The sequence below is a fragment of the Fukomys damarensis genome, unplaced genomic scaffold (assembly GCF_012274545.1).
Source record: "Fukomys damarensis isolate Sample0158 unplaced genomic scaffold, DMR_v1.0_HiC HiC_scaffold_5, whole genome shotgun sequence".
Taxonomy (NCBI): domain Eukaryota; kingdom Metazoa; phylum Chordata; class Mammalia; order Rodentia; family Bathyergidae; genus Fukomys; species Fukomys damarensis.
The window spans coordinates 67432308-67458785 of record NW_022900917.1 but is presented as its reverse complement, the minus strand read 5'-3'; the positions used below and the strand labels follow the sequence as shown (position 1 = coordinate 67458785).

At 37.7% G+C, this 26478-nt stretch overlaps 1 protein-coding gene across 1 annotated transcript in view; it reads left to right on the top strand.

The window, feature by feature from the left end:
• The window catches only part of Atad2 (ATPase family AAA domain containing 2), a 64003-nt gene that overhangs the window by 13780 nt on the left and 23745 nt on the right, over positions 1-26478 (top strand). The window contains exons 3-15 of the mRNA XM_033759228.1: positions 1227-1375; positions 8290-8339; positions 8998-9157; positions 9389-9491; positions 9727-9814; positions 10444-10503; positions 10555-10698; positions 12318-12435; positions 17338-17445; positions 19670-19778; positions 20314-20429; positions 21015-21189; positions 22424-22512. Of these exons, the coding sequence (XP_033615119.1) occupies positions 1227-1375; positions 8290-8339; positions 8998-9157; positions 9389-9491; positions 9727-9814; positions 10444-10503; positions 10555-10698; positions 12318-12435; positions 17338-17445; positions 19670-19778; positions 20314-20429; positions 21015-21189; positions 22424-22512 (1469 nt within the window). The remainder of the gene's footprint in view (positions 1-1226; positions 1376-8289; positions 8340-8997; positions 9158-9388; positions 9492-9726; positions 9815-10443; positions 10504-10554; positions 10699-12317; positions 12436-17337; positions 17446-19669; positions 19779-20313; positions 20430-21014; positions 21190-22423; positions 22513-26478) is intronic.

The following is a 26478-nucleotide window of genomic DNA, read 5'->3' as shown; positions in this document are numbered from 1 at the left end:
TTTTTTTTTTTTTTTTTTTTTTTTTGGTCTTTTTGTTTGGTTTTGGTACTGAGGACCAAACTTGGGTCCTTGTGCTTGTGAGGCAGGCAGCAGAACCACTGAGCTAAATCCCTGGCCCTTTAAACACTTCATTTTTAACTGATAAATAGTAACTACGTATTTGTGGGACACAGTTTGACATTTGACTGTGTATGTACAGAGTAACAACCACACTTAACTGGCATAGGTGTCACTTCAGACACTTCATTTCTTGATGTTGGGAACATTCAATTTTTGGTACATCTCTAGCTCTTTCTTTCTTTTAGACAAAGTTGCAGTAAATTGCCAGATTGGGCTTGAATTTGTGGTCATCCTGCCTCACCTCCCAGCAGTTGAGATTGCAAGTGTGCTGCATCACTCCTGGCTCAGTTAATTGTTTTAAACTAGTTTTTTTGAGGCAAAGTCTCACTATTATAGTTCAAGCTGGCCTCAAACTTACAGCAGTCCTCCTGCCCCAGCCTCTCACATGCTGGGATTACAAGCATGTGCACCATCCTGTCTAAACCAGTTATGTTATTAGTACATTTGGCATGCATAATGATTACCTTCATCGTTGAGAGTCGGTACATATATACTTGTGACATAAATATCCTTTTTTTACTTGCAAGCCAGTCAAATGTTCTACCCCAAAGAAAATTTAAAAAGGTAGCCTGGGAAGAAAGACAGAGAGCGTGACAGGTATTATAATACTTACTTTTAAAATCAGTGGTGAGCCGAGGATTTAGCTGAGTGCATGCCTGCCTCACAAGCCCAAGGTCCTGAGTTCTATCCCCAGTACCGAAAAACAAAACAAAACAAAAATTAGTGGTGGAAAGCCTCACTCTTTAGTCTACTTATTATGATAGTCTACTTATTATGAAATAGAACTATGAATCATCAATAAATCTTACAAGCTATTCTGTATCACTGATATTTATTTTGAAATGATTGTTTTAGATGTCAGCTATCTTGAAGAGATACAAAATGATTCTGCAATAAGAGCAATTTTTACTAAGTAACCAGAAGAATCTTTTAGGAGGAGTTTAAATTGGGGGTTTTGGCAGGGGATTTAGCTCAGTGGTTCTGCAGCCTGCCTCAAAAGTGCAGTGTCCTGAGTTTGATCCCCATTACCACCAAAATAATAATAATAATAATAAATAGAGGGTTTTGACTAAAAAACTTGATAGCTGTCTTAATTTTTCTTAAAGGATGGATCTTCACTTAAGGAAGTTGGAACGTATCACCGGACACGTTCTTTAAGGTCTTTGAGAAAAAGTGCACAGACTTCTTCAGATTCTAGTTTTGATAAGAAAATGGACATAACGGAGAAACATGCTAATGGCAGGCACTTTACAAGGTAACACAAGATGGTCAGCCAATCGTTGAGATTGTTTTAAAGCAGGAATTTGCATTTAATTCTTAAAGTGTATTTTTGGCCAGTTATCAAGATTCCAGTGTTGTAAAATGTAATGTATTTGAAAGGAAATTGTCACACATGAATACTATTGAATTAAAATTGTGTCTGTACCCAGTCAGGTATCTTTATTTTCTTGTGCAACGCAGTGTGTGCAGGGGACTGACATGTGGCTCTGCTTTAGTCCGTTTCACTCGAGACCATTACGTCTGATTGCTTGCTGTCAAAGTTTTCCTCATTTGTGAATCATTTATAAATTTCTATACATTCATGTGTTTCTAAAGCAGTCCTTACAAAGGCAGAATGATTTTTTTTTTTTTAATTTTTGAGTTCTAGAATTTTTTTATTGGGAATAGGCTTTTCTATACATAACCTGCAACTACTACAAATGGGTCCTGAGAAACCTGCGCTTTGCTGTATAGTTCAGGCTGGTCTTGAACTCCAGGCGATCCTCCTGCCTCCTGAGTGCTGGGATTGATTTGCAGGTGTGTGCCACCACACCCAGCTCCTGGAGAATTTTCAGAAGTGCTGTTTTCTTAATTTGTCTGTATTGTTTGCTCGGCCTTTCTGTAGTCTCCTACCATAAGGAGTATTTAATCACCATGTATGAGAAGAATCTACATGGAAGAAGGAATACAGCGTATCAGGTTCTAAGGACCCATCAGTAGTGAATACAACATTACTTGTGTCAAAGCACCAAGTTTCTATAGTTTTTAAGTCTGGTCATGAAGATAGCCATCCAATGTGAGCAACAGATGGAACAGGAAGATGCTTCTATGAATCAGGCTCGATTTTCATTTTTAGTGTGTGGCCTCAGATTAGATCATGTTGAAACTAGAAAAGAGAGAGTCAAGATAAGTTAGCTCCTATCTCCAACTTACTTGATAAATTTGTCAGCATTCGTGTTATTCTTCTGGATTTCACCTAGCCATAGATAAGATGCCAGTACCATCTCAAGGAAGATGTCGATTTAAAAGGTTTTTACCTAATAAGCCAGCTAAAGATGCACAAAGGTGCAGATTCCAGTGGGCACTAAGGTCATTTTCTGCTAAGTACAGAAATACTTGCTGGTGCAGAGGTAAAAACAGCCTATCCAACCAAACACGCCTTGTCAAGTCCTGAGAGAGCTGCTTTTGGCTTGAGTGTATTGCAGATACTGAGAGGAAAAGTCCCAGCCACAGTTGGTGTCGCTCTGTGGAACTCACAAAGAAAAACTTGATGCATGTACTTTTTAAGAATCAGGAAAAGAAGAAAAAAATCAGAGGGCTACACCTGAATTTTTACCAAATAGAAAAATCGTTCAGTGATTCGGTATTTGGAGTTTCTGCTCCCCGCACATTAGTTTTGTATGTACTGAAAAGAAGTGAAAGTGTCATATTAATATCAAGTATGCGCCGTAGCAATCCTGTTGACACTTTCAATGGAAAATGTACATTATGCTGTATTTGACTTCGAGGAGAACCAACCATTGGCCAATGGCAATTTTTATGCCACTTTAAATAAGGAGGGAGTAAAGGGAGGGCAGGGACAAGGGGAGAAAATGAGAAGACCTATTATGTAAAGGTACAACATCCCAATGATGAATGTAACTGTATTGTATTCCTAGATTGTACCAATAAACTTAATTTTTAAAAAAAAAAATATATTGTGGGTGTTAACTCCCCATGTATTGTATCAGTTTGCACAATGAGGTAAAATAAAACGTTTTGATTTTATGAAAGCCCCTGCAGTGCAGTTAATTGAGGAAAATTTGTGTTCCAGAATGGCTACTAAAAAAGCGCTCATAAAAGTACAAAAACTCACAGCAGAAATGTTGTTGTAGAAGAGCCCAGGCAACCTGTTGACAAAAGCAAAAGACAGCATTATACCCCAGCAGCAAGGACAGAAAAACTGTTATCCAGTGCAGTGCTTGTAAAATGCCAGTTTGTAATCAGTGCTGTGAGAAACTTTGTCCTACGTATTTTGAAAATGAATGTTTTGGTGTTATAAATACTTGCATAATGTGTTTACAAATAAAAATTTTACACAGTTTTTACTTTTATAAAGCACTAAATTTATGGGTACTGAGAACCTACAGGTAGTACAAATGAAACTGAAGTGAGTCAGTAGTAGTTGTGGTTAAATTTTGTTTCTCCAGAGCCCTGAGTCAGATGGCATAAATCCCATTTTGACACTCAAACAACCAATTTTAGTGGCTTATGTAATTTGGCTAAATTCATGGAACTGGGAGTTTGGTACAGAACAGATTTAAATCTAAATTTAGCTCAGAGCCTTCCCTATTTTCAACAATTTTGTGGATTAATATAAAGGAGAATGTACCATTTGAGTAAAATTGGTTTGATGAAAAAACTTTACAGTCTTTTCATAAATAAATTACATAATGACTTGGAAAACTAGAACCCTTCTACTCAGTATTTTCCAAGTAAGGTTATCTTTTAAGTTCCTAAGCTTTTGTTGTATTTTTTCATTTATTTAAGCAGTCTTAAGTATTTTCAAATTTGCGTCTTATTTCATCCATTATTTGGGGAGTGTTTGCTGCTGTATTTCATAGAATCAAGTGCGTCAGCCTTTGAAACACACAACCTAGTTTTATACCAAAAGGGAAAACCCTGATAGTTAAATTGTGATAATGCCGTCAGTTATGCAACACATTTCATTTCCTGAAATAATTAAACAAATACAGTGTGAGGCCCAGTGTTTTTGAAATTTGAAGTCTTCTGATTTCTTCTCAAGGCTATGAGAATAGCCTGTACATTCTTTGTGAGAATTTGAAGATTCTTTTTCATGGTCCTAGGAAACAATAAGCATTTTTAACTACCTAAACTGCTCTTACTGAGAATTTCCATAAAATTTCAAGCCCTACATTTGTTTTCACAGTCGAATTGGCACCAAGTCTTGCCATGGTTATCTCAGGGCCTAACATTGACAGTAAAGGGTTCATTCACTTCCAGAAGCCCGCCTGGTGTGACGTGGTGACATCTGTATAAACAGAGGTTGGAGTCCCTGGATACTCAACCCTACTTTGCCATGCCACGGCAAAGGCTGTGTCATTTCAGCCAAAGCTGGTGCTATTTTTGTTTTTTTGTTGTCTGTTTGGTTTTGTTTTGTTTTGGGTACTGGGGATTGAACTCGTGTCCTTGCACTTGCGAGGCATGCAGCAGAACCACTGAGCTTAAATCCCAGGCCCTGGTGATATTTTTAATGATTGGTTTGGTTGGGCTTATGCACGTAAAATTATGAATTTAAACTTAGTTGGGCTTTGCATAGTCATAAAAATGTAATTTCCAAAGTTCTCAAAAGTTAATACCTTTGGAAGAATCTGCCCCTACAAATTTATTTGTTTATTTTTATTTTTTTGGTACTGGGGATCTAACTTGGGTCCTTGTGCTTTCGAGGAAGGCGGCAGAACCACTGAGGTAAATACCTGGCCCTTGCCCATACAAATTTGTGAAACATTGTTCTAAACTCTGCCAGAAAGGTACTAGGGTAATGTATTAAAAATAAGTGATTTTTGGGCCAGGGATCTAGCTCAGTGGTGCTGCCACCTTCCTCGCAACCACGAGGTCAAGGCCCTAAGTTCAATCCCTGGTACCAAAAAAAAAAGTACTTTTTTGATCTGAGTTTAAAGATGAATGATTTAGGGCTGGGGATTTATCTCAGCGGTTTGGTGGCCTGCCTTGCAAGCACAAGGATCCAAGTTCAATCCCCAGTACCAACAAAAAAAAAGATGAATGAATGATTTGGTTTATTTTTGTGTATGTATGTTTTGGGGTTTTCAGTTTCTTTGTCCTCTTGCCTCAGCCTTGCAAAAGCTGGGATGACAGGTGTGTGTCCCACACCTGGCTGATTTGTTTTTTGGGGGTTTTTTTTGTTTTGTTGTTTTTGTTTTTTTGTTTTTTTTTTGGTTTTTTGGTTTTTTGGTACCAGGGATTGAATTCAGGTCCTTGCACTTGCAGGGCAGGCCACCGAATTGCTGAGCTAAATCCCCTGCCCTGATTTGGTATTTTTAATCAAATCCTTCTAAAATATATTTAATTCAGTTTTATTTTTAAATAATATCCTAAAATATAATTCCTATACTGTAAAATTAATTTTAAAGTATAAAATTCATTCCAGTACATTAACAGTGTTGTTAATTACTAATTTGGTACAGCTTTGCAAACCTAAAATGAAACTTTGTGCCCCTTAACTTTCACATTTCCTACCCTTGTCTTTTGCTCCTTGGCATCCTTTCATCTGAATAGACTCTATTATAGACATTTTATAAACAATCATATAATATCTGGCCTTGTATCTGGCTTTTTTCACATGGTATAATGTTTTCAAAGTTTGTCTGTGTGCTGTCTGTCATACTTAGTTTTTTCACTTGCTGAAAGATTCCATTGTATGAATAGGCCATGATTTTATTCTCTCTCTGGATGTCGCTTTCTGTTTTTCTGCTATTGTGAGTAATGGTATTAACATCTGGGGTACAAGTTTTTGTGTGGGTGTCAGCTTTTCATCCCTTTGGGAATACACCTGGGAGTGGAGTTGTGTGGTCTATGGCAGCATGGGCATCCGATGTGCTGCCAGGCTGTTTTTCCGAGGCAACTGCACCATCTTGTACACCCCCCAGCAGTGAATGAGATTTTAAACTCTCCATGTTCTTAGCCATTAGGGGGCGTGAAGCATCTCACTGGTTCTGAATGTCCTTTTCCTAATTCCGATAATGTTGGATATCTTTTTATTTGCTTATTGGTCATTTGTATGTCTTCTGTGAGAAGAATTCCTGTGTAAAAATCATTTCCCTATATTATTACAAATACTGTTTATTATTTTACATTAGAATCTGTTTGTATGAGACTTAAATGGACCACAGTGGTTTTGAATTTTAGTTTATGTACTTTTTGTTTCTTACTGCTACTCCAAGTATGCTATACTGCAGTTATCTTTTTTTTTTTAACTCCCCCCCCCGTCTGTTTTTCATTTGTTTTGGGCCTCAAAGAATAGAGAACTAATGTTAAAAAAATGCATAAAGTTTTGGGTAACCATACTATGAAGGTGGGATCTACAGATTTCTTTGATCCTAGGGTCCAGTGATTGTAGATGGTCTGAAACTTCTAAGTCATGTTTAAACTTATGTATGTGTACAGTTTTCTAGGGAATATAGACCCATGGCTTTCATCAGACTGGCAAGGGTTGGCAAAGTCTGCTCACTTGTTTTTGTAAATGACTTCATTGGAATACAGCCGTGCCCATTCATTTTATCAATGACTACCTTTTTTGTGTGTGGTTTTTGAGACAGGGTCTCACTGTGTAGCTTAGGCTGGCCCTGAACTTACTCTGTAGCCCAGGCTGGTCTCTAACTCATGGCAATCCTCCTGCCTCAGCCTCCACAGAGTTCTGGGATTATAGAAATGTACCACCATACCCAGCTCTGTGGCTGCTTTCACGCTACAGTGTCAAGTAGATGTGACAGACTGGGTGGCTCACAAGCCTAACATGCTTAGTATCTAGCAAAATTAAAGATTACTGACTTTTACAAATATAAAAGTACTTCCGTTCCCCTGCAGGGGAAAAGAGAGAGAGAATGAAAGAAAAAAGGAAAAATTACTGACTTAACCATTGTATTTATAGCATCTTATCTCTTCCGTGGTAATAAAGGTAGGAGCCCCTTTAGGAAAAATCTGTGAGCTTCTGAATGAATTTTGATGGACAAATCAAAAGTTTTTATTTTGTTTTTGGCTCTTCACTGGGTTCCAAGTGAGGTAAACCATTAACAATGAGATGACTCACATTGTTGTGAGAATATATAAATTAAGTCATCTAGCTAAGATGGTTTGGTTTTATTTTAAAGTCTGATATTTGAAATTCCAGGTGTATAAACCAGTCCACTTGGAAATAGCATGATATATAGGTTGATTAACAGATAGCAGCTTGATAATGGGAAATTAAATTACCAAGTAAGCTAATGAGACAAGTTCTTTTATCAGTGGATTTTTGAAAACATGAATGAAGGGCACTTTTTTAATGGCTTGGAAAGTGCTCATTCCATTTCAGTAGATTCCATCTGCCAGTTTGTAGGTGGAATATCTGACTCACATATGGGATATTTCTATATGTGAATGATGATAATGGATATGAGTAAAGGTTGTTGCCAGCAGATATTCTTAGAAGGCAGCATATCATTAATGCACATCGGTTCTGGTTACAGTTATAAACTCCTCAAGGATATGGGACTATATCCCAGTGAGGTATAAAATTGTATTGGTTTTGTGCAACACTTAATTCAACTATACTTAAATAATTAGATAAAGGATTTCACGTCTTTCAAGAACTATACTTTGATTAATTCTGTTCAGCTAAGAGGTAATACATAATACCACTTTTTCCTTTTCTTTTTTTGAGACAAGGTCTCATCTTGTAGTATAGGCTGGCCTTAAATGCACTATGTAGCCCAGGCTGGTCTCAAACTCTCGGATCCTCCTGCCTTAGCCTCCTGAGTGCTGGGATTACAGGTGTGTGCTACCACACTGGCTTTTGTACCACTGAATTTCAAAACAGGAATCTTGGGGCCAGGGATTTGGCTCAGTGGTTTAGCCACCTGCCTCACAAGCATAGGGGCCTGAGTTGGATCCCTGGTACAGAAAAAGAAGCAGGAATCTTACATTTTTTTTAACTATTATTTACATAAGCACATACTCTTAACTCCCACAGTAATTTTCAAGCTATTTTTCTGGCTGCGAGGGCTTTTAAATATCTCAGTATTTAAGGTCTAGGTTGATTTAATTTTTTGTCTCTGTAGTATTATACAGTATTGAATTTGAAATTACCTGAATTATTTTGAATTATTTAATCAATATTCTTTGTTCATATAGGCAATTGGCCAGACAACAGGCAGATAAAAAGAGAGAAGAGTACAAAGAAGGTAATGTTAATGGCATTTGAGATTTTTAAAATATATACATTTAATAATGTACTTGCAAGTCTGTTGAAGTATTTACAGTAATAGAAGTGTGTACATGAAACCATTGCCACAATAGATGTGAAGATACCCATCTTCCCGAGTTCCTTCAACCCACTGAACCCCCTTAGTTCTAGATTCCCCAACACTCACCAGTCTGCTTTCTCTCACTATAGATTGATTTTTATGATCTCATTTTATATAAATGGAATCATACAGCATGTCCTCTTTTGTCTGTTTTTGTTTGTTTGTTTATTTCAGAATAATAGCTTTGAGTCTTTTTCATGTTCTTTTTGTTGCTGGATAGTATTCCATTAAATGGATATAGCGCAGTATCTCACCTTTTAATGGACATGAGTTATTTCCAGTTTGGGACCATATGAACTTCTATGAATATGTACAAGTCTGTATTATGTATCTTTGGTTAGGAGTGGAACGACTAGATCATATAGTAGGTGTATGTTGTAGCTTGAAGTTTATTTTCTATTTTTAAGAAAGGTGAGTTTAAGATACTATAATTTAGAAAAAAGGTAACTATAGTTATATGAAAGTATTGTTCATTTTCAAGTTGTGTATTTGTATTATTATTTCCATCTTTATTTGTTTGTACACATCTATGAAGATAAAGTGATTACACGGTCATTGAGGACCAGAAACATTGTTCAAACTGTGGAACACTTGCATGAAGAAAACGGTGATGTTGAAGTTCGTCGCAGTTGTAGAATTAGAAGTCGTTACAGTGCTGTGAATCAGTCTGTGCTATTTGACAAACTCATAACAAAGTAAGTGCAAAATTCCTAATTTAAGATAATTTAAATGGCAAAACCTTTATTTTCGAGGACTACGAGTTTTGACCCTCCTGAATATATTTATTAAACTGAGTTTATGTAAATAAAGCATAAAAAGTGTTGTTTGAGGCCTTTTTGATGATTCTGTATATGTGTTTATGTTTAAAATGATCTTTGCACAAGTTATTCAATGCTTATTGAAATATTTTCTCGATGTTTTTAAAGCACTGCTGAAGCTGTACTTCAAAAAATGGATGACATGAAGAAGATGCGTAGACAGCGACTGAGAAAACTTGAAGACTTGAGAGTGTATAATGAAACAGAAGAAGTAAGTCTCTTCTTTCCTTAAGCGGGTGACTTTTTAATCATTTTCTATAGTGTATAGTCTGTTTTGTTAAATTATTCATCACTTTGTCCAGCATTTGATCAGTCACTAATGACTGCTGGAGTTTCAAGAGTATATGGCTATAAACACATCCATTGTAAGAAAGATTGGAGGGTCTTACTGAATTACTTGATGCACATATACTAAACATTAATGGCTTTTATTTGAACATTTGTAGGGCAGTCTTAATATGTACACAAGGGGGAAACAGGAAGGAATTCAAAGAGCTGATGAAGAAACAACTGATAACCAAGAAGGCAGCATAGGTTTGTCTTTTGTGTTTTCTGGATTTGAATTTTAGCACTTTTTATTTAGTAGGAAATGACGTTTTTATTCAGAAACTGGTATTTATGGTAGTTTGTGAAGATCATAGTATTTATTGGTCATAATTTTTGAAAAGTGAAGGCAAGGCAGAGCTTCAAAGAATAGTTTCTTTTGTTTCCGAAAGTAAAATCAGTAACTGTAAAGCAAAAATTTGGTTTGCTGGTATTACGTCTATAGATGCTACATCGTATATCTAAATAGCTTAGATAAAATGATTGAAGTTTTACTATTCCATTTAGGACTTGGTAGTATAATTTCTTTAGTGAAATCAATTTTTTTAAATGTTGGATGAGGATCTTTCACTGTTACACTAAACAGATTATTGAGTTATTCTTCGTGTAACTCAATGACAGCCAGACTGGATGGGATGTCAAACTTTAAGTTTAAAAAGCAAACACTAAAAGAGTTTTACTCTCCTGATTAAAATTATTCACAGGGAATATATTTTTCAGGATTATTTGAATCTGTTTTCCCTAGTTGCAATAATAATTAACCCCAAATAATTGTGAATTTCTTGTTTGGGGGAGGATTGTTTGGTGACAGTCCTTCTGGAAGTGTTTCTTAATTGTAGAGTCATCTGAAGAGGGTGAACACCAGGAAGATGAAGATGATGGTGAAGACGAAGATGATGGTGAAGATGAAGATGATGTTGAAGACGAAGATGATGGTGAAGATGAAGAAGAAGAAGAAGAAGAAGAAGATGATGATGATGATGATGATGATGATGATGATGATGATGATGATGATGATGGAGAAGAAGATAATCAAAAACGATACTATCTTAGACAGAGAAAAGCAACTGTTTACTATCAGGCTCCATTGGAAAGTAAGTGGTGTAGTATATACTTTTTGCAAGAAAGGATGTATTTATATTACCTTTAATTCTACTGGACAGCCTTTGTTGTTGGTGGTGTGGATTGAAGGGGGTTTGTTGTTTTTTGGAGGGTATTTTTAATATTAATATTTTTGGGGGGTGTTTTAATTTTACTAAATACTCATGATTACTGTCTTAACCTATTCTAAGTTTATAAGATATCATTGTTCCAAAGAAAAGTTGAATGCTAGCCATGAGCGCAAAGCAAATAATTGAGCTGTTTCAAAATTTCATGTGACTTTAGACTGCATCATTTTCTTGATTTATGCTGTTAGTTTAGATATGCAGGGCTGCTTTTGATTCTGCTAATGTGAACTTCGACACATGCACATTTACACTTGTGGCTGGCAATCGTCTGCTGTGGGTTGGTGCATTTACTGTGGTCATTTCTGGCCGCTGTGCTTTTTGGTCGTTTGGTTTCTGCTACATGAGCTTCAGGAGCAACCTTGTAGGTAAAAATAAGGCAACAACAGTAAAGTACTATGCAGTATAGTAAAACCTTGGTTTGCGAGCATGATTCGTTCCAGGAACATGCTTATAATCTAAAGCACCTAACTATCAAAGTGAGTTTCCCTATAAGAAATAATGGGAACTCACTGAGTTGTTCCACACCCAGAAATATATAAAAATGTCAATACTGTAAGACAAAACAGAACAATAAAGAAAATACAAAATATAAAGAACAAGAAACCTATTAGCCTGCCCTTAACTTTGAAAACCTTCCTGGCTGGTATGAGGGAAACGAGAGAAAGGAGTGTTTTTCCTTTCGCTATCACTAACAGAATCACTGCTCTTTGTTGGCTCAGTGGAGTCTTTCTTTTCTTACAACGTTAGCAAGGAGCTGATCCAGTGATATTGTGCTTTTTCCTTCTTTTGAGGATTTCACAGAAATAGGACATGGCATTGTTGTTAAATAGATTTTTGGCTCCCACTGCTACAGCTTTATTCAGGTGGTGCTTTGCTTTTGTTTCAGTTTTTTGTGGGGTTTGTTGTTGTTGTTGTTGTTTGTTTTTGTGACACAGTCTCATTGGGCATTTCAGGCTGTCCTTGATCTTGCAGTGTAGCCTAGACTAGCCTCAAACTTGTAGTAATCCTCCTGCCTCAGCCTCCCAGGTGCTAGGATTATAGACATGTGCCACCATGATATTCTACAAAGTTTTGCACTGTTTCCCACATTTTACACATCGCCCTAATCTCATTTGAAGTGAGGGATTCCACCGCCTTTTCTCCTCCTCTGCAGATGAGTTCTCCTTCATGACCTCTTGCTGTTGGGAGATGATCACCCACATTCCCACAACAAAAGAGAAAACCATTGGCTCAGTTTTGATCATGTGACATTTTGTGTTGCATACTGCTCATGTTGTAAGACATTGCTTGTTAATTATGTTAAAGTTTATGTGCTCATTTTGGGGAACATTCACTGAACAAGTTACGGTAGATATTTATGATACAGTAAAACCTTGGTCTACAAGTGTAATTTGTTCTTTTACAGGAGGTATCACCTTTGTAAATACCTAGATGAAGAGAAAAACACCTTCATACATATTTCTGTTACACATTTCTTTTCCTAGAACCTCGCCACCAGAGAAAGCCCAACATACTTTATAGAGGCCCAGCTTCTCCTACAAGACCAAGATATCGATTATCTTCTGCAGGACCAAGAAGCCCCTATTGTAAACGAATGAACAGGTTTGGTTCTGATATCATGATCGGTTTACGACAACACAACTGTGGCTCTGTTAAGGGCAAGATTCTGGAATCTTTTTATTGAGTATGTTGTGATAGAATTCCAGAATTGCACATATGGGAGGGCTTTACTCCATGCTGTTAGTGCTCTAATTTGCAGTATTACCAACTAGTTTTTGCTTTTGTCCCCATGAATAGGAAGTTTGGAAAGGTGGTTTATTCCACTATTCTATGCTTGAATAATAGAGCTGCCACTGACTCAGTGTTTATTGTCTCCCTGGATCTCTGTTAAGCATTTTTCATAGATGAGTATAGGTTTAGTCTTTTCTTTGCTTATTTTCCACCATGTCAGATGCTCTAAGCTGTATACCTTAAGTCTGGAGAGATAATCTGTGATTATTTCTCATTCTCCTGAATAATGAAAGGATTTCTGATGCATTGGGTTAGCATTGTGATGGGTCATGGATAGGAGCAAAGACTGGAAAGGCAGGGGTATGGGACATAGATGTAGGAAGTGATACTTTTTCCCTAATAATAATTTGCTCAGAAGTAAAGCAAAGTTTTTGGAGATTGCAGCTTTGGAACAGTTCTGGGGAGTTTTCTAGAAGTAAGCTATCTGATTTTGGTCACGGAAGGAGCACCTTTGTAAGTACTGAACAGTTCTCTTTTAGGAAAAATAAGTGATACACTATGTCCCTGGGTCTTTCCCTTTCATTATGAGACTCACGGGTGTACATTGTATTTGTTTTGGGTTGGTTGGTTGGGTTTTTGTTTCGTTTTGCTTTATCCCTTTCCATTTGACTGGGGTCCTGAAAGATAAGAGTGAAGGAGAATGAACAGCCTGTCTGTCAGCTTCTTGGGGTTACTGGTAGTTCAGATTCAGAGAAGGCTGGGTTGTTGGTACTCTCAGGGGCCACTTAGAGTATCATTGAAGATATCTGCTCTGGTAGGAAATGTAGTGGCCTTTAGAAAGGAGAAGAGCACAGGGGTGCCTGCGGCCACCACCACCACAGGACCAGGCAACTGTTTTCATTACCTGGCACAGCGGCAGCCTTCTGTGTGGTCAGCCGTCAAGCCCAGCAGTTATTTTGAGATTTAATTTCTTTTCCCATCTGGGAATAGCATACTCGTTGATTTATATCTTGCAGTTGGTAGGTTTTGGGGTTTTTTTTGTTTTTTCATCCCTTTGGAGCTTATATTTTCATATTTGGTTCCTGGCGTTTTGTCTTTCTCTGTGAAAAACGTCTTCTTGTTCAGTCGCAGGAATTTTTCCCCCATTTATTTAACAAACGTTTCAGGGGGCCAGGGATTTAGCTCAGTGGTGCTGCTGCCTGCCTTGCAAGCACAAAGACCCAAGTTCGATCCTTGGTACAAAAAAAAAAAAAAGAAAAAAAAAGAAATGTTTCAGTGCTACCAGATGCCAAGCACAGCAGATACAAAAATGACTGAGGCATGATTCCTGCCCTGTATCTCACAGATCATTGATGGTGAACCTTTTAGAGGCTGAGTGCCCAAGGCACCACCTAAACCTACCTTATCACAAGGTGCCTGTGCTGCAGTTAAGCCTGAATTCTAAGGTTATAGCTTAGAAAATACAACTCTACATTAATATCTTTTGTCTTAACAGAAACATATAACACATGTCATAGATTTGTTACCACTGTCAGGCTAATGGAGGATTCTAACACTGACATTGACCCATGAACTGAGATTTTAACTGCCCAAGTTATGTTATTTGAGTTGCTGGCCTTCTGGATATGATTTTTTTAAGGGCTTTGGGGGTTTTTGTTTTGACTTTGGGGGGGTTGGTTTGTTTGGGGGATTTTTTGTTTTTTTTTTTGTTGTTGTTGTTTTTGAGACAGTCTTGCTTAATTCGTGCTAGCCTCTATCTCAGCCATCCTCCACCCTCAGCTTTCCGAATGCTCTGGTTATAGGTGCAACTGTGCCCAGCCTTTTTTTTTTTTTTTTTTTTTTTTTTTTTTTTTTAAGATAGAGTCTTTGTAGTCCAGGCTGGCCTCAGACTTGTGGCAGTCTTACTGCCTCAGCCTCCCAAATGCTGGGGCTACAGGCGTGCACCACATCCCACTTGATACTGGTTGGGATAACCTCTAAACATTTTTGTGTGGTGATAGCCTTATTGAGATACAGTTTGCATACATACCGTGCAGTTTACCCATTTAAAGTGTATCATTCATTGCTTTTAGTATATACCCAGAGTTGTGCATTTGTGTTCATCATCTCAGCAAGAAGCTCTGGGCTCTTTGGTGGTCCCCCTCCAATCTCCCTATCTCCCTAACTCTTACCTCTTATAATTTAAGGCTTTATCTTTTACTTTGGTTTGTAGTGTCTAAGAACAAACCTAGACCCTTTGAACAGGGTAACATAGTATCATAGTACAGTTGTTTCACCAGTATCCACAATACTCCAAATCTGATAGTAAAGAACAGGAATTGACAAGTTGTTTAAAGCTCAGGGTAGGTTTAAAGTCCTGGTCCACTTTGTACTGAGCTACATCCTCAACCAGCTTTTTCAGACAAACTCACTATGTTGCCTGGCTCAGCTGAAACTTGGAGTCCTGCTGCCTTGGCCTCCGAGGGTATTGAGATTATAGGCATGTGCCACCACACCAGCTGATGCCAGGCTTTTCATTGGGTTTTAGAAAAATGGTGGGAAAATGAGCAGATGTGGATTTATGTGTAGGAAATCTTTTTTACATTGTAATAATGACCTTTCGCAATATAGAATAATGGCTGAGAAACCCAGTCCCATGAGTAAGGCTGTCTACGGTGAGAGCTAAGCCCTGTCACTTATTAGTGAGTAACCTTGGGTTAGTTCCTTAGCCTCTGCTTTGGTTTGTTTCTTTAATTTGTGTAATAGGGATAATAACACCTTTTTCATAGTATATGAGAATTTGCTAACTCAGGTAAAAGCATTTACCCGGCGTAGCTGTACTTTGGTATTTAAGATTTATACTTAAGTCAAATACTGGAAATATTATGTGGGTACGCATGGTTTTGTTAACTGTTTGCTTATAACCTTATCAGCTTGTGAAATAACTGGAAGTAACATGGGTAGTAATATATTTAGCGTGGATTTTTGGGATAGACATGTAGGTTTAAAATCTGACACCATTAGTGACAAGGCTGGTATTTTTAGCAAGTTTTTGTTTTTGTTTTTTGGTACTGGGGATTGAACTCATGTCCTTGTGCTTGCAAGGCAGGCAGCAGAATCACTGAGCTACACCCCCGGCCCTTGAGCAAGTTTTTAACTTGTAAGCCATGTTGGCCCTGACTGTAAAATGAGTCCACTAAAAATGTACTTGCCCAAAATTTTAATTAATATTGAGATAATGTGTTAAGCGGGTACAGGAAGATTCAGTAAATGTTAGTCACTTTTATTAATTTTGAAATTTGTCTTAATTATATGGATACTTTTTAGTGATATTAATGATGATAGGCAAGTTCATTCTTAATATAAAATTGCGCTCTTGGGCCAGGGATTTAGCTCAGTGGTTCCACTGCCTGCCTCGCAACACAAGGACCCGGGTGCAATCCCCAGTACCAAAAAATATAATAAAATTGCACACTTATATCAGACAATTTTATTTAAAGATCACACAAGTGGTCTTAGGTATTTGGACAAGTGGAGAACTATTTTTTCTCTTTTTATATAACATGAAAATCACCGGAGTTGTTTGAGTCAGAACTGCATACTCATATATACTAGTAATTCTAAAATGTATTAATCCTGAAGTAAAACATGATTAATCATAGGAAATAGGACAGACGGAGACCATAAATTATCTTGTACCAGGGTGTTTCTAGATAGAAAATTCTGGGCCTGCATTATATAGACAGTAGATTATGAACCTTGTTCTGAGTGCTTACCATGATTATACTCTGACTCAGGAAATAGACTCTCAGCCAATAGAATGATTAAAGGTTTCCCCAGCCAGATTCTTTGTTTTTCTGTGAATGCTTTGGTAGAAATTATTATGACATTTTTTGTGAGTATTTACAGTGCTTGACATCTTATTTAATATTATCAACCAGTCTAAGAATTTGGGTGTTTGTTTTGGTTTTTTTATCTTTTATTGTAAGAAAACTACTATGGGAATATAACATCCACCTTTACAAAGTTGTTAAGTAATAGAGTTGTGAATATATGATTAATGATACACTGTACATAAAAGACATTATTTTCTTACTATTTCCCAGCATTTTTATTTTTATTTTTTGGCAGTGCTGGGCATCAAGCCTAGGGCCTGATGATGCATGGTAGGCAGGAGTTCTTTCACTTAGTTGCACCCATGGCTCTTGCAGCATTTTTTAAACTTTAACTGATACTCTTGTATATATATTTTTTTTTTAATCTCATCTTTTCAGAGTTAGTTGACATTTCAAATTACAATCCCAAAGATTGTAATACTCTATCACTACCCCTTCCCTTATTTCCATACTGGAGATGAACTCGGGACCTTCCCACTGAGCTGTATCCCCAATGTCTTTTTATGTTGAGACTCAGTCTCGTGGAGTTGCCCATACTGGGCTTGAACTTGTAATCTTCCTGTCTCAGCCTCACGGAGTGCTGGGATTACAAGTATAAACCATTAAATCCAGTTTACTCTTCTTTTTGAGAATAAGTGATTTGTATCAAAATTAAGAAAACACTTTGCGTGGATACTCTCTTATCTTAATAAACACTAAATAACTTCCACAGCCCTTCCATCTTTTCTTCTCCTTTCTTCTCAGTTAAAGATTTAACTCACAAAGCTTACTTCAGCAAGTACTAATATATTAATTTCATGATAAACCTTTTTGGATCATTAGGTATTTCTCATGCTTGTGTTCTGTCCCCTTTTTTTTCTTGCCCTCTCTGATCCATGATTTTAATTTTCCTCTTTAGACGAAGGCATGCAATCCACAGTAGTGACTCTACTTCTTCATCCTCCTCTGAAGATGAACAGCATTTTGAAAGGCGAAGAAAAAGGAGCCGTAACAGAGCTATCAATAGGTGAGTGCCATATTGGCTTTTAAAATAAACTACCTGCTAATATTTAGCTTTTTCTGAGACAGGGTCTCTTTATATGATTCAGGCTGGCCTTGAACTATGTATTCTGGGCTGGTCTTGAACTAATAGTGAACTTCCTGCCTCAGCCTCCCGAGTGCTGGGATTGCAGGCATGTGTGCCAATGCCCAGCATACCAGCTTTTTTTTTTTTTTTTTTAATTCTTACCGGGGATCAAACTCAAGACTTGCAAAAGCTTGTGAGGCAGGTTGTAGAACCACTGAGCTAAATCCCTGGCCCAACCAGCTAATTTTTAAAAAGTAGTACAGAAATAGAATAATTTGGGAATGGGGACAGCTTGGTTAATGAAGAAGTTCTATCACAGACTAATGTATAAAGCAGAGTTCTGTCTTATTAGAAATATCTACATCTAAAACAATAGGTCAGAGCATGTGGTGGTTTCTTCCAGACCATTATGTTGCTTAGGGAGCACTAACTTGAGGGAGTTTTTTTTTTTCAAATATATTTTTTCCACTTGCAATACATTCTTACTGAGGACCTCAAACAAAATTGGAAGCTTTACTGTTTTCATAACTCCGTGTATAAGCCTACATGTACCTAACAAACTCATATGATTTTTCACAGTAATTTTATGAACAAATAAGTCAAGGACATTTCATGTCCCTAGATGGGTCTGGGGTCTCCGGCCCACCCTGGAGTTTTCCTGGGCTTGTCTGTCTGGCACAGGAAGAAGAGTCAGAAGTCAGTGCAGAGTGAGAGGAAAGTATATTGAGAGAAGGAAGAGGTACTAAGCTGCTGTGGGGAGTTGAGCCCCAGAGCTGAGTACCGGCAGTCCTGGTGATGGGGCTGAGGTGCGGTCCCCAGTGACTGGGCAGCCATCCCCCTTATTGCTGGGGGTTTGGGCTCAGTAGTGGGAGGACTAGGGTGGACAGTGTTGCAGAAGCGGCATGTAGACTGCTTGTTGGGACACAACAGGGGTTGTTTTTCACTAAAGGGCCCCTCCCTTGTCCGAGCTTTTCTAGGCATACATGGGCAAATCAGAATGCAGTGCTGGGACTCCATTAGAACAGTTGTTGGCCAAGCAGTGGGAAGGAACATGATAGGTGACGGGGCATCCAAACTGTCTCTGTCTGAGCTCTGCTTGCCCATCATGTTCGGTTTGCCCTGCCTGATAAAGTAGACCGACCTAGCTGTGGCTATTGATGCATGAAATGTGGTGGATAATGCCAGTCTTTGTATAAATATGTTTAGATTTTAGGGACAAAAATACCAAAAAAAAAAAAAAAAAAAATGGATTATCTTTTAAGAAGCTATAATTGAAAATTTGTGCATCTTAAATTTCATAGCATAACTTTCTGGAGATGTTGCTTTCTTGCAGAGTAGTACAAGTATGGTTAGAAACATTGCGTGGAGTCTTTCAAGGTAACCAAGCAAGGAGGATTCTGAACATTGCACCACAAAGAAGTGATAAATGTATTAGGTGATGGATTTGCTGAATACCCTGACTTCATCACAGTGTATACATGTATCAAAACATCACACTTAACCATAAACATATAATGCATCAACTAAAAATGAAACAAAGAAGTTTCTCATGGAGTTGAGGCCAGCAAGAATTACTACTTAAAGCCAGCATGGTGTGCTTTTACTTGTGTTCAGTCAAGGCATTTCCTGAGACATTCAGGTATATTTCTCTAATGTAGACAGTCTTTGTTTATCCATGAAAATGAGAGTGCTTCTGGAAACTAGTGATACATTGTTGCTTGAGCAGGTTGCTGGTGAATTAGGAATGTTTTGCTGAGAGGTGATCAGAGTAGTTCAGGCCTGGAGACAGACTGGTTTCATTCTTAGCCCTAGCTCTTGCTACTTGGATGATCTTGGGCAAATTCCTTACCCTTCCTATGCCTCCGCTCCTCTAAAATGAGGAAAATCATATCTCATGAGACCGTTGTGAGGATTTAACGACAATACATGAAAGCACCTAAAACTAAACGTGTCTGGCAGATAACAGATGATCTGTGTGAGACCCTGCCATTACAGTGAACATTGCCACTTTCTGAATTCTCCACCATGAATTACTTTATGTACGTGTGGTATGACTTAAGGACTGAATATTTTCATTTGATTATTACAAAAATGATAATTTCTAACATGGCATTTGGGGAGGAAGTTGAGTTGATGGGTGTGTTATCTGAAATGTTTTTAATAGGTGCCTCCCATTAAATTTTCGGAAAGATGAGTTAAGAGGAATCTATAAAGATAGAATGAAAATTGGAGCAAGCCTTGCTGATGTTGATCCAATGCAACTGGATTCTTCAGTGAGTACTTTGTTTTGAAATGTATGTTTGAACTATAATATTCTTTATTTTAGTTTTATTTAGTTGAAACCTGTGAGTTGGGTGTGTTGGCACACACTTGTATTCCCAACACTGGGAGGCTGAGGCAGAAGAATCACAAATTCAAGTCCAGCCTGGGTGACCCAGTGAGGCCCTGTCTCAAAATTTAAAAATAATTTTTAAAGGGCTAGAGGAGTAGTTCAGTGAAAAGGCCCTATGTTCAGTCTCCAATGCTAAGAAATAAGGAAGAGGATTTTTTTTTTTCTTAACCGAAACTTTTAATATTTAACATTTTAATACTGATCAAAATGTGATATTGGTGGGCCGGGGTGCTGGTGCACACCAATAGTCCCAGCACTCAAGGGGTTGAGGCAGAAGGATTGCTGCAAGTTTGAGGCCAGCCTGGGCTAAGTAGTGAGTTTAAAGCCATTCTATACTACATAGCAAGACCCTGTCTCAGAACCAGATTGTTTTTTTTTTTTTATCTAATATTGTTAATGTTCTTTTCCATTACCAGGTACGATTTGATAGTGTCGGTGGCCTGTCTAGTCATATTGCAGCTCTAAAAGAAATGGTGGTATTTCCATTACTTTATCCAGAGGTCTTTGAAAAATTCAAAATTCAACCCCCAAGGTAATTTAATTATATTTTAATATTAGCCATAGTGCATACTATGCTGTTACTGCTTCTGGTGTATGAGTTTTACCTTTACTGATCAACCCATTTTTAAGTCTTACAACTCAGTTCCCTTTTCCTTATGCAACTTTTCTCCCTGAATCTTCTAGAATGGAGACACTGATTTTAAATTAGTAAGCTTTTTCTTTTTCTTATAAAGGTAATATTGTATAGACCAGTCACAGTTAAACATTGGTGACTTTTGAAGTAAATATAATTTAAGAAATTAAAAGATTAATAACATAAGAATGTTGGAAGTACCCAAAGTAATATTGTGAATTCGGAAAGACAACAAACTCCTGAAACTTTCTGTTTTTCCTTCCTTACAGTATACTTTCCCACCAAAATCAAAATACATGATTTTGTTGTATGATTGTATATGTAAGCTAAAGTGATATGAGCATGGCAAGTAAAAGAAAATGTTTCAAATAACAGGCTTTATAAGCTGTTTCTGTATGAATTTTACAGTATCAATTGCCCGGTTTTGTTTCAATAGTCTACTCTTTAATATAGTGCTAAAGTGTTTAACATGTTGTCTTACAGAGGTTGTTTATTTTATGGTCCACCTGGAACTGGAAAAACTCTGGTTGCTAGAGCACTTGCCAATGAGTGCAGTCAAGGGGATAAAAGAGTAGCATTTTTCATGAGGAAAGGAGCTGATTGTCTAAGCAAATGGGTAGGGGAGTCTGAAAGACAGCTTCGGTTGCTATTTGATCAGGTATGATATTGCAATTCATATCAATTTCTAATCTGTGTAGATGCTACATTGAATCCATTTCATAGAAATTAACTCAGAAGGGTGTGAGAAACCGAAAGTAGAAATACGGACTGAAATGTGTAATGGATGTTGGGAAATGGTGAGAGGAACAAGCAGGGAGGAAGGGAGAAAGGAAGGAAGGGACAAAAAAAGTGAAAGGGCTAGGGATTTAGCTCAGTGGTGCCTCTGCCTAGCTCACAAGCGCAAGGTCCAAGTTCGATCCCCGGTACCAAAAGTGAAAACAGAAGGGAAAAAAAATGAAAACAAAACTTTTGTACATAGGGAGGGGAGGAGGCTTGGGTGGAATGTGATAAAATAAAATAAAAATTTGGGCTGAGGATTTAGCTCTGGTGCCAGCACCTGCCTCACAAGCACAGGGTCCCAAGTTCAATCCCCAGTACCCCCAAAAAATACATAAATAAAATAAAAAAATTTTTAAAAAGAAATTAACTCAGAATTGCACCAAAAACATACTTTTTCTTTATTATTTTCTTTTATATGTCAAGATAACACTGACTTAAAATTCACCGTTTTATTGTTAGAAGAGAAGGAAATAATTTAGTCTGCATTCTTTGGAGTCATGGGTCTCATACCTTGTGAAAAAGTGGGTCTTGAACTTCCAGTGATAAGTAGTAGTAAATAATGTCTGAACAGGGAGTTGAAGATTAGTCCGCCCTACAGTGGCTTTGTATTGATGGCACATTGTGAGATAATACGTTTTGCTCTTCTGAAACATACTATGTACATGCTTATAAATCTCTCTGGAATTCTCTGAAGTTCTGTTCTTTATGCTTTTCCATCCTGACGTGGAAGAAAACTGTCACTAATTTCTTTGTCTTCATAGTCTTCAGTATGTATTTGTGTGTTTGCCCCAGTAACTGCAGCTGTATGAAATCTAAGGTATAAAACCAGCAGAGTATGTCCTTTGAATGTTTCCAGTTGAAAATGTGAATTAAACTATGTTATTAAGCTTTGTCTGGGTCTTTAAAGCATAATTCGTAGAATTTACAGTTTTATAAGTTATAAATACTTTTAAGTTTGCAAATTCTAGTACGCAGTTTCAAATAGTTTGAAATGGTGTATGTTCATATTTATAAATCACATTCTAGAGCAAATTTGAAAATGGATAATATTGAATTCAAATATTTGAAGCTTTTTATGATAACATGTAAATGACCTCCAGACATGCTTTTAGGCCTATCAGATGCGCCCATCAATTATTTTCTTTGATGAGATCGATGGTCTGGCTCCAGTACGGTCAAGCAGGCAAGACCAGATTCACAGGTAATACTTTCTACCTTTTCCCCATATTTGAGCTAAATCAGTGTTATGTGAAGGAATGTTACATTGTGAAAGAAACTGTACAAGCAAATGATAGCCCTTTTATGCTACCAGAACCCTAGCACATTGTACACAAAGAAAGGGTGAATCTATTTTCAGAGTATTCTAAGTAGTTTAAAATTGTGGTTACGGAAGATTTAGCTCATGATACAAACAGGAGTCCCCAGGCCATTGAGAGAAATAAGGTGAGCAGTGGTCAGAGGAGGGCTGTAGTGGAAAACATGGCCGAGTGCCCTTGCACATCACACAGCCAGCTGTCGTTCATTAGCTCCATCCTGCTAGCTCCTCTGCATAAACTGAGACTTGAGAATCAGATCTTATCCGAGTTTTATATTCAGAATTTTAAATATCTTAAATGCTTCCAACTAATTCATGTATTTTGAAGATCTTTTCTGGGTCAAACAAAATATGTCTTAGGGCATTATCACATTATTATTGTTGTTGTTGTTTAAGATTCTAATGCTAAGGGCCAGGGATTTAACTCAGTGGTACTGTGCCTGCTCTGCAAGTGCAAGGTCCTGAGTTCGATCCCTGGTAACAACAACAACAAAAAGATTCTAATACTAGAACTACCCCTGCCCGCCTGTGGAGCTTGAACCCAGGGCCTCACATGCTAGCCAAATGCTCTACCACTGAGATATACCTGTGGCTTGTTTTTTTTTGGACACAAGGCCTTGATAAGTTGCAAGGCTGTCTTCGGAGTCCTCATACCCAGCCTCCTGGTATGCAGTGTTAGAGGCATGTGTCACTGCTCCTAGCGTGGCCTTTTCATATAAAGATGGAAAAACTACACTTTTCCCCCATGATTAGATACTTATCCAAGGGAACACATTTCCTAGAGCCACTGTCCCATCTTGTGTCTAAATTACCCTTAGGCCCACTTCATCTTTAATGTTTCAGAGCTTCTTTTCAAATGATCTCATGAATCGACCCTAAAGCACATGTTTGCAAGCCTTCATATATGGCAGTATTGTTTCATATTGTAGACAAAGTGGATGGATAAGATATAATAATGTGATTAGGTAGGTTTTGACTTGTCTGATCTTGAACAGTATTTACTGTAGCCTTAATAGCTTTCTTTATTTGATGAAAGATGACTTCATTTATTGAGTAAATTGAAATATCAAGTACCATAGTAAATAATTTTATCTGTGCCATGTTCTGTTAGTGGTCAAAGACTGTTAATATGTGATTGTATGTCTTTATCAATCACGTAGATATTGCATTAAGTCACTTTCCTTTTTTTCTTTTTCTTTTTTTGGTACTGGGGATTCAAGTTGGTACTTGCACTTGCAAGGCAAGTGGTGGAACCACTGAGCTAAATCCTTGGCCCTTGAGTCACTTTTCCTAGAAATTAGCTCAGAGAAATTGTGCCAAAAACATAAGTCTTCAACTTAGGTGTACTCTACAAGGCCCACTTTGTCAGTCAACAAATTAGGAATAAATCTGAATTATAAACATTCTCTTGAAACAACTCATTCATAAGTTCGGGACTTACTATATCCCGATAGCAAACTTGGGCTGGGGATTTAGCTCAGTGGTTCGGTGGCCTGCCTTGCAAGTGCAAGGACCTGAGTTTAATCCCCGGTACCAAAAAAAAAAAGATAGCAAACCTGTTAGAGATGAGTGCCCAAACTACCACCAAACCCACTTACTTATTGCCAAGTGCAAACACTGCAATTAAACCTAAATGTTGAGGTTTTTGTTTAGAAAAGAAATAACTCATACATTAGCATCTTTTGTCTTAAAAACTCAATAATGGAGCTTTTTTTTTTTTTTTTTTTTTTAAAACTAATATTTGAGTTGAAACTTATCTGTTCAGAACCTATCAAGTAAGAATAGTGGGATTTTTTTTTTTTTTTTTTTGGTACTGGGGATCGAACTTGGGTCCTTGCTCTTGGGAACCAGGCAGCGGAACCACTGAGCTAAATTCCCGGCTCATAATAATGGAGCTTTTAGCTTTTAACAATAAAACTTTTTATTGAAGGGTGAAAGATTGCACTTGGTGTGCTTTTGCACAAATATTGTGATCTTGCCGTTCATTGTGCGCACACTGACAATTTGTCAGACCATGGCTGTTCGTTAGTTTGAAAGCCGCACATGCAGCACTTACTCATCTTCCAGTCTGCTTCCGGTACTAGACGTCAGGAGTATAATTCCAAGCTGAACACAGCTGCTCAAAGGCATGTGATGATCCAGAGTAAGAAGTGCAATCCCAAGTGCTTTCACTGACTTGAAGTTACTTGGCAGAGAATTCTCTCTGTAAGGATTTAATTTTCAGAACTACCCACTGTGCTGGCCTTTGTCCTACCTTCAGACTCCATCCTCATGCTGCACGCAAGTCATAGAATTTATTTTTCCAGCTAGAGCTTTCTGGAGATTCCAGTAGCTCCATTTCCACATTTCTAAAATCTTCACTGATATGAGCAGGAATGATCAGGTTCTTCACATCTGGCTGAATCTGGAGAAGTAAGGAAACATGGGGTTGTCTCCAACTTACAGAACAGTAACAATCTGTTACTGAAATTCTCCTTGCAGCTGCCACCATGCTGGAAAATTACTTGTAGATTTCCTGAGGGCTTGTAGGGTTTATCTGCAAATGTAGAGTTTTCTAAATACGTTTTTAGATATGAAGTATTTCAGCTGCCCACTTTCTTCAAGGTCTCTCAAAAACCTGAAGTTTTCTCTCAAATGTTTTGATACCACAAAACATCCTTTCTGCTATTTTCCCTATATTGTGAATTTTTTTGTTCTGTACATTGAAGTTTAGTATAAAATCTGTAAAAAGTATTTCTTACACATACCTAAATATATCTTATTATGAAATATTCTATTAGAAGTAATTAAACCTGCATCTATTAAGCCTCTGCATCTATTAATTTACCAAAAGATACAAGGACATGTAAGTGACCAGATTGGGAAGTAATTGACCTACTCTAGAATGTGGAAATGAAATTTTATAAGACAACCCAGATTTTTAACACATGACACAGGAAAATGTACAATGGAACTGTTAAAATTTTGAGGGTATAGCTTAGTGGTAGAGTGCTTGCCTAGCATACTCAAGGCCCTGAGTACCTCCTCGTTCAAAAAGATTGTTTTAAGACAATTTGTTGTTGTTGTTTTTTAAGTGGATATTAGATATTAAGGAATTACTGTTTACTTTGGGGTGATGGATTCTTAGCAGATTACCTACATGTAACGTGGATTATTTTATGGATTAAATAACGTGAAGTTTGGGGGTATTTTTGTTTGGTTGGTTTGATTTTTTTTTGAGACACGGTCTTGCTATGTAGTCCAGGCTGTTTAGTTCGGGCTGGCCTCAAACTTGAGGCCTTCTTCTGCCTCACCCTCCTAAGTGCTAGGATTACAGACGTGCACCATCGTGCCTGGTGGCTATGGTATACTTTTTTTTTTTTTTTTAATGGTTTTAGTTGGTTTAGGGAGTTTTGGTTTTTTAAAATATTTATATGCACATATATATACTTCATTTATTTTGAGGAGGGTTCTCTCTGTTGCTCAGGCTGGCCTTGAACTCCTGGACTTGGAGCAGTTCTTTTGCCTCAGAACAGATAGGACACTGGCTTGGAACTAATTCTGTGACAGTGGCACGGATAAAGCATTGCACTATAGCCTTCATGGCGGTGGCTGGCTACACAGCTGGCATCTCTGAGCTGGTGCCCTGTCTTTTCTTTTTAGAAGAAAATTGATGAAAACAGAGAGATCGGTTTAATTAAAATCCAATTTTTCCATCACTCTGAGAGCTGAAGCCAGAGGATCACAAGTTTGACTCCAGCCTGGACAACTTTCTGGAGCACTTCTCAAAAGGGGCTGGGGAGGGCTAGGGATGTAGGTCAGTGCCACAACACCTGTCTTGCAGGCACAAGGTCCTGAGTTCGGTCCCCAGTA